Consider the following 9,022-nt stretch of genomic DNA (forward strand, 5'->3'; position numbering starts at 1 on the left):
ATGAGACCCAGTATGGAAAAAAAGGGGGGCAGGGGACCTCAAGATGCTTGCCACTCAAGCCTGGGGACCTAAGTTCGATTCCCAGAACCCATGTAAAAGGTAGAAGGAGAGACTGACCCATTAGGTTGTCCTCTGACCACATATGAGCTGTGTCATGTACTCCTCCCCAACACAAATCATACAGACATTCACAATTGCAGGCTGACTTGTCTGTCCCACCAACCAGTTCCCAAATAACCACACTGAGACTTATTTTTAATTTTGAATGCTCAGACATTAGTTCAAGCTTGTTACTAACTAGCTCTTATATTTTAGGTTAACCCATATTTCTTATCTACACTCTGCCACATTGAAGTACCTTTTTTCAACACAGCAAGTCCATCTTGCTTCTCTCTGCCTCTCCTGGAGACTCCCCTTTCTTCAAGGTCTCTTTTTGTATGCAAGTCCCTCCTAACCCTCTACCTGTCCAGCTATTGGCCAGTCAGCTCCTTTTTCCCCCCCTGTGTAGCTTTGCGCCTTTCCTGGAACTCACTTGGTAGCCCAGGCTGACCTCGAACTCAGAGAGATCCGCCTGACTCTGCCTCCCAAGTGCTGGGATTAAAGGCATGCGCCACCACTGCCCAGCCAGTCAGCTCCTTTATTAACCCAATCACAGTGACATATATTCACACAGTGTAAAAGAATATTCCACATTTCCTCCTTATTGTCTAGTTAAAAGGGAAGGTTTCAACTTTAACATAGTAAAATTATATACAACCAAAACAATTATCAAGTAAGAATTACAATTATAGCCAGACAGTTGTGGTGCACACCTTTAATCTCAGCACTGAGGAGGCACAGGCAGGTGGATCTCTGTGAGTTTGAGGCCAGCCTGGTCTACAGAGCAAGTTCCAGGACAGGCTTCAAAGCTTCACAGAGAAACCCTGTCTTGAAAAAAAAAAAAAGAAAGAAAGAAAGAAAGAAAGAAAGAAAGAAAGAAAGAAAGAAAGAAAGAAAGAAAGAGTTACAGTTACACACAATAGTAACATAGTAAATTTTTTTTTTTAAGATTTATTTATTATGTATACAGAAGAGGGTGCCAGATCCATTACAGATGGTTGTGAGCCACCATGTGGTTGCTGGGAATTGAACTCAGGACCTCTGGAAGAGTAGTCAGTGCTCTTAACCTCTGAGCCATCTGTCCAGCCCACAAATAGTAAATTTTTAAAAGAATTAGAAAGTGTCTCTGTGAGTTTGAGGCCAGCCTGGTCTACAGAATGAGTTTCAGGACAGCCAGAATTATTTCACAGAGAAACCTGTCTCAAAAACAAAAAACAAAAAAGGAAGAATTAGAAACTAATTGCTTTAAATTACTCTTCTTGTTTTATCTTTTAATCATTGTTTTTTATTTGTATGTTTATAGGTGTTTTGCCTGCATGTATGTCTATATAGTTCGTGAATGCCTGGAGGAAGCCAGAAGGTGTCGGATCACCTGGAACTGGAGTTACAGTTGATTGTGAGCCACCATGAGGGTGGTGGGATCAAACCCAGGTCTTCTACAAGAGCTACAAGTGCTCTTAACCACTGAGCCATCCCTCCGTCCATGTTACTCTTTCTGATGTCAGTGCTAAAGATGTAGCTTAGAAAAGTGCTTACCTAACATGAATGAAACCCAGAGTTTCATCCCCAGGACAGCTCAGTGGGTAAGGAAGGTACTGCTGGCCGACCCTGGCCACCTGAGGTTAACGCCCTGGACGCACGTGGTGGAAGGAGAGAAACAACTCCTAAAAGCTGTCCTCTGACCTCCATATGTGCTCACTCCCTCCAGCACTCACATACACGGAGATAAATGTAATTCTTATTTAACAAAGAGAAATAGGGTTTGGACAGATGGCTCAGAAGTTAAGAGCACATACTGCTTTTCCAGAGGACCTGAGTTTGGTTCCCAGCACCCATGTGAGCTTGATCACAGCTGTCTATAATTCCAGCTCTAGGAAGATCCAACTCCTCTGGCCTTAGGCACCCACACCCCACATACATATAAATACACTTAATTTAAAATGAGATTAAAAAAAAAAAAAATTGGGCTGAGGAGATGGCTCAGTGGTTAAGAGCACTGGCTGTTCTTCCTGAGGTCCTGAGTTCAATTCCCAGCAACTACATGGCGGCTCACAACCATCTGTAATGAGATCTGGTGCTCTCTTCTGGCCTGAAGGCATACATGCAGGCAGAACACTGTATACATAATAAATAATTGTTTAAAAAAAAATTCCGGTTGGGGATTTAGCTCAGTGGTAGTGCACTTGCCTAGCAAGCGCAAGGCCATGGGTTCGATCCTCAGCTCCAGAAGAAAAAAAAAATGAAAGAAAAAAAAAATTCAAGAGTGACAGCCAGGCATTGTGGCACATGCATCTAATCCCAGCACTTGGGAGGTAGAGGCATGAAGACCAGTAATTTGAGGTCGTCTTTACCTACATGGGGAGTTCAAGGGCAGTCTCTAATACCTGAGACCTCTCAATTTAAAAAAAAAAAAGGATTAGAAAATAATGATTTCTTAGTATTTGAATCGTCTACTGATAGATTTTTTTTTTCCTAGAAATTTTGGACGGCGTAGAACTTGGAGAACCAGCCCATAAGAAGGCAGGGACCACAGTGCCAGAATCCATTCATTCTTTCAGTAAGTCCCCTCTGAGGAACTGCGGCAGTGATTAGCTCACTGCAGACAGCAGTCACACTGAACCCTGAGCCAAAAAGGGAGTCAACAAGGCAAGTACCAAAGCTGCCTTTGAGAGGAGAGGGCTTGAGAATGCCGCCACATTGTGTGCGGAGGACAGAGGCGCACTCGCAGGATTGCTCACACTCACAGGTGTTTCACAGAAGCAGGGCAGCCTTGGACCTGTTGCTTCTACTCTTGTGTCTTTCAGTTGGAGATGGTTTGGTGAAACCAGAAGCCTTAAACAAGAAAGCTATTCAGATTATTAACAGGGTTCGAGACAAACTTACTGGTGAGTGTTCGGGGTTAAAGGGCACCTGAAGAAGAGAGTGCTCTCTCAGTGGGTGGCCAAGCCACTGTCCTGGGATTCAATTCCATGTGGCTCTTTTTTTTTTTTTTTTTTTTTTTTTGGTTTTTGGAGACAGGGCTTCTCTCTGTAGCTTTGGAGGCTGTCCTGGACTAGCTCTGTAGACCAGGCTGGCCTGGAACTCACAGAGATCCGCCTGCCTCTGCCTCCTGAGTGCTGGGATTACAGGCATGCGCTACCACCGCCCGGCTTCCATGTAGCTCTTAAGTGGCTTCAAGGCAGCAGTGGACCACCCCCCCCCCCCCCCCCCCCCCCTGGCTCTCCTTGCTGAAGACCCTTAATATCCCTTGACATCTCTTAACCTCATTAGCTCTGGGGATAAGGGAGGCACTTTTGGAAATCTGGGTGGATTCCAGAACCAGCCACCTCCAGGGGCAAGTTACTGGCCTCATGGTGAGATACTGGAGGTTGCCTGACCACTTGGACTGCAGTGGAAGGATGGAAGAGGAGCCATGTTTGATTTTGGAAAGAAGCAGCCAATCCACGGTCATCCTCTTTCTTCTCTTGAGTGGATTATTACATGTAGAGTAGGAGCCAGTGGGAGCCAGAAATCCAGAGACCCTGTTCCACACTCACTTACTGTGTGACCTCTGAACTCATGTCTCCATCTGGATAAGAAGCCCTGACAGAGGATGTGAACATCACAGGAAACCTAGGATGCCAGGCACTGGGCGTCAGCTGGTCATTTTTGTGGCAGAGGCAGTTAATCAAGTACCTGTTTGTGCTAGATGCTAAAGGAACCACAATGGTAAAAACACACAGCTTCCTTGGCTTCTCAGGGCCCAGAATCTAAGGGGGAACACTGTCACTAAATGGAGAAGAGTTATCCAAGGCTATGGTGCCTTGGGATGGATGGGTTTAATTTAATTTGAAAATTCCAGAAAAGTTTCCTAAGGAAATAACTGAAGTTCAAGTTTACGAGAGGGGTATATTAGTTACTTTTCTATTGTTGGTAATAAGACACCATGACCAAGACAACTCATAAAGAAAGCACTTATTGGGTTGGGGATTTAGCTCAGTGGTACAGCACTTGCCTAGCAAGCACAAGCCCCTGGGTTCAGTCCTCAGCTCTGGAAAAAGAAAAAGAAAGAAGGAAAGAAAGCATTTATTTGGAGCTTACAGCTTTGGCTGGTTAGTTAGAGCCCATGACCATGGTGGTGGTAAGCACAGCAACAAGCAGGCAAGCATGGTGCCTGAGCAGTAGCTGAGAGCTTACTTCTTATTCCACAACCCTGAGGCAGAGAGAGCTAACTGGAAATTACATGGGCTTTTGAACCTCAAAGTCCAACTCCAGTGACACACCTCCTCCAGTACCACTGCGCCTCCTAATCCTTTCCAAACAGTTCCACCAACTACGGACCAAATATTCAAGTATGTGAGCCGGTGAGAACCATTCTCCTTCAGACCTCCACAGGAGTTAACTGGGTGGACACTAGGCAGAAGGAGCAGAACCCTGTGTGGAGAGTGATGGCAAGAAAGAAGATCCTAGGGCTAGCATTCTGGCCGAGGGAAAACAAAGTAGATGGGTCGGGGTCTTAGGCTCACATACCATATCCCGAGGGCAGTGAAAAAGCACCAGAGGCAATTAGACAGTGGAGAGGAAAGAAGCCCGAGTTTCTGTGTTGTGAAAACTCCCTGTGCTGGCTGGGTGGACCCTGCATCAGGAGGGCCTGCAGATGCTCCAGTATCCAGGCAGGACAACCATTGATGAAGTGAAAATCTCAGATGCAAGAGATCTTGAGGAGAGCACACCCAAGGTTGGCCTAAGGATGTAGCTCAATGGTAAAGTTCTTGCCTGGCACTCATAAAACTAACTTAGAGCCCCAGTACCACCTGAAAATAGAAAAACCCACAAATACCGCTGTTAATGCCTAAGACATGACTCCAAGCAAGACACTGGTGCCCATCTGTGTGGAGCCCAGTGACCAGACTGAAGCTGTCGAAGAGAATGAAATGTGGCAAGTTCTTTTTTTGTTTAGGTTTTTCGGGACAGGGTTTCTCTGTGTAGCTTTGCACCTTTCCTGGAACTCACTTTGTAGCCCAGGCTGGCCTCGAACTCACAGAGATCCGCCTGGCTCTGCCTCCCGAGTGCTGGGATTAAAGCCGTGCGCCACCACTGCCCAGCGAGATGTGGCAAGTTCTTAAGCAGCTTCCGAGGGGAGGAAAGGACCAGGTGACAAGGACAGGCTTCTGTGGACAGAAGTCTGCATCGATGCTGAGGTCCACTCTGAGAACTGGTTCATGGTCCGGAAGGGTAGGGCAGGGTGGTCAGAGGAAAGGAAGGAATTCCTGGGCTGTGGGAGAAGAGGGAATTGATGGAAATAAATCAGTCTGCACACTGCCCAGCACAGCCTCGGGCCCAAAACTGAAACCTGGGAGGTAAGGGCGTCTGGCCAGAGTGAGAAGTGGAGAAGCTCTGGCATTTGTGGAGACAGGAAGACTTTAACAGTTAGTCCTCCTTGTGGGACGGAAGGCACTCTGCCAGCTAGGGGTGCTGGCTCACACCTGCAGTCCCAGCAGGACAAGGCAGGAGGAGTGCTAAGAAGTAGAAGCCAGGCTGGGCTCTGCAGTGAGTTCCAAGACAACAAGGAAGGGGAGGAGAGGAAAAGGAAAAAAAAAAGAAACTGGTTATGGTGCTACACATCTACTATAACCCCTGAATTTGGAAAATCAGGAGGATCAGGCATTCAAGACCAGCCTCAGCTACATAATTCAGGCCAACTCATGCTACAGAAGATCACTCTCAAAAAACAGTAACAACAAAATACTTCCCATCTTTTTCTTTTTTTTCTTCAATTTTTCGAGGCAAGGTTTCTCTGTGCAGCTTTGGTGCCTTTCCTGGAACTCACTCTGTAACCCAAACTGGCCTTGATGTCTCAAGTGCTGGGATTAAAGGCATGCGCCACCACCACCTGGCACTTCTCCTGTCTTAAAGAAAATAAGAAGAGGCGAGTTGGGCCTGGAGAGATGGCTCTGTGGTGAAGAGCATGTTATCCCATGATTCCCAGCCCCCATATAGTGGTTCGTGGCCATCAGTGACTGTAGCTCCAGGGATCTGATACCTACCATTTTCTAACCTCTGAGGGCACACACATGGTACACATACAGACATACAGGAATTTAAAAATCTTTACAGACAAAAAACCAGGCAGGATAGCCTCACAGTGGTGGTGCATGCCTTTAGTCCCAATACTTGGGAGAGAGAGATCCATCTGGATCTTTGTGAGTTCAAGGCCAGCCTGGTCTACAAGGTGAGTTCCAGGATGGGCTCCAAAGCTACAGAGAAACCCTGTCTTTGAATTGGGTCTATATTAAGAGACCCATGTGCCAGCAGATGACACAGAAGTAAATTTCTCAATGCGGGTGTTGTCTGTCCTTCCTGCTCCAGTGAGAGTTGACTTACTGTGCCTGCATAGACAGTGGAGCCAAACAGGAACATGGGATGTGTTGGTGCCAGGTGCAGATGACAGTGTTCCTGTTTCTGCATCCTAGGTCGGGATTTCTCTCATGACGACACCTTGGATGTTCCAACCCAAGTGGAGCTGCTTATCAAGCAAGCAACATCCCATGAAAACCTCTGCCAGTGCTACATTGGGTGGTAAGCTTCATTGGCCAAGTGTGGTGGCACACGCCTTTAGTCCCAGCACTGGGGATACAAGGGAGGTAGATCTCTTCAATTCCAGGCCAGCCAGGGCTACACTGGTGAAACCCTGTCTCAAAAAATAAAGAAGCAGTGAGGACCCACTTGAAGGCTCAAACTGAGGCGTAAAAAGATGATTTGATGGAGTGACCATATAGGACAGTTATGGGTTCATGTCTCTAGAAGTTTGTGGTCTCTGAGAATGCGCCTTGTCTAACAGGAGAGGACTGAGAAATGTAGAGCTGTGGTTTAGAATGGGAAGGGTGCCTTCTTTGTCTGCAGGTCTTTTGGATTTTTGTTGTCACTCCAGAGGTGCAGAAGGGCACAGGAAAAGCCGACACAGTGACTAAAGAGAGAACAGTGAAAAGAAAGATTGATAATTCTGGAGTGTCCAGGCAGAAATTTGAAAGAGGGGCAGAACTTAGAGACCTCAGGGCATTAGCCCTGGACTGGAGATGTTGACTGAGTCCCACGGGGCTCAGACCTGTCCTCTGCACTAGAGTAAAGCTTAGAAGAGCTCTGATGACTGACTGCCTTTGCTGTCCACCCTTCTAGGTGTCCCTTCTGGTAACCAGAGCCTGGCAAACCACAGCATCTCCTCAGAGGCTTTTGTACCTTGGTCTGTGCTTCCAGTGGACTGAATCCAAGGTCATAAAGTTGGACTTTGTTAAATATTTTGAAATGTATATGGAAAGAACTACTGTATATTCAAAGTTGGTTTGAACCAACCTCCTAGCTGCTGTTGAAAAGACACTGTCAGAAACACAAGGCTTGATTCAGTTCCCGGACATCTCGGACAATGAAACACAGTAATCCTGCAGAAACCAAGCCCTTGATGTGGGGGAACAGAAGATCGGTAACTGAGAAATACGGGTTTTGACTTAGCTTACAAGAGAACTCATCACAAGCATTTGCTGACAGAAACATCGAGTCCATCCTCTCATCCCAGGGACAGTGGACTCAGCACAGTCAGGAATGCCTGGGGCCTGGAGAACACTGACCAGGGCCTCCAACACAGGATGCAGACTTCAGCACTTCACCCATCCTGTTACCTCACCAGTCCCTGGACCGCAGTGGCAACCTTTGCAGAATGGGCCAAAGTGGGTGAGAAGATCTGTCTTCTGCTGAAATCACAAGACCTGACTGACCTTCCAGGATGGAAGATTGCTCAGATGCCTGGCCACCATGTATGAGCAGGTGCGCCAAGGATCCCAGTGCAGATGGCCTGCACCATCCCTATGTTTGATGAGGGATGAGTACATTGTGTTTGGAGCAGGAGGAGCTCAGAACACAAGTGCTATTGTAGAGGTGCTGATCACAGAGGCGTAGACACACTAGGACAGGTCGGGAATTATGAGCAAAGTAAATATCCAATTAAATACACAAAGTATAAAGTGAAGCCACGTGTCTAGACACCATATTGTATCTGAGTAATTTTTGTGCCAATAAATGACATCAGAATTTTAAAAATATTTATGTATATGACTGGCTTTTTATTCATAGTTATTTTGTAAATTGTGTAACTACGCTAGGGATGCAACTCAGTGGTAGGCCACTAGCTAACAGATACTGGCCCAGGGTTTGGTTCCCAACATCACACAAAGAAAAAGGGATCTGCCTGGTGGTCGTGGTGGTGGCGGCGGCGGCGGCGGCGGCGGCGGCGGCGGCGGCGGCGGCGGCGCACGCCTTTGATCCCAGCACTTAGGAGGCAGAGCCAGGCAGATCTCTGTGAGTTCAAGGTCAGCATGGTCTACAGATTGAGATCCAGGACAGGCAGCAAAATTACACAGAGAAACCCTGTCTTGAAAGAGCAAATATATATATATATATATATATATATATATATATATATATATATATATATATATATATATATATATAATTTTTAGTTACATATGTATGTCTGTGTCTGTACCCGTATGACATGTGTGCAGGTGCCTATGTCAACCAGATGAAGTCATCTGCTCCCTGAGAGCTTGACTTGCAGGTGGTTATGAACCTCAGGACTGAGTGCTATGATCCTCTAGAAAAAACCGAGTGTTCTAAACTGCTGAGACGTCTCTTTTTTTCTCCCCACCCAGGTATTTTGTTTTTTGTCTTTTAACTTTAAAATCGAAAAATCCAGTCCAAGTGTGGTTATGAACACCTTTATTTAGTCCCAGGACTTGGGAGGCGGAGGCAGGCCCATCTCTTAGTTCCCAGTCCTGAGATTAGTGACCTGAATCACCAGGCCAGCAGAAAAAAAGCTAACTTTAACTGTGATTAAAACTGTCATCAGCTGGCAGTGGTGGCATATGCCTTTTTGATCCCAGCACTTGGGAGG

At 46.5% G+C, this 9,022-nt stretch overlaps 1 protein-coding gene across 1 annotated transcript in view; it reads left to right on the forward strand.

Moving 5' to 3' along the window:
- Positions 1-8,173, forward strand: part of Mtor (mechanistic target of rapamycin kinase) — a 115,000-nt gene extending 106,827 nt beyond the window's left edge. The window contains exons 55-58 of the mRNA XM_036179965.1: positions 2,576-2,656; positions 2,904-2,984; positions 6,552-6,657; positions 7,255-8,173. Coding sequence (XP_036035858.1) covers positions 2,576-2,656; positions 2,904-2,984; positions 6,552-6,657; positions 7,255-7,270 — 284 coding nt within the window. The 3' untranslated portion in view covers positions 7,271-8,173. The remainder of the gene's footprint in view (positions 1-2,575; positions 2,657-2,903; positions 2,985-6,551; positions 6,658-7,254) is intronic.
- Positions 8,174-9,022: the final 849 nt, after the last annotated feature.

This window comes from Onychomys torridus, chromosome 2 (assembly GCF_903995425.1).
Source record: "Onychomys torridus chromosome 2, mOncTor1.1, whole genome shotgun sequence".
In the NCBI taxonomy this organism is placed as follows: domain Eukaryota; kingdom Metazoa; phylum Chordata; class Mammalia; order Rodentia; family Cricetidae; genus Onychomys; species Onychomys torridus.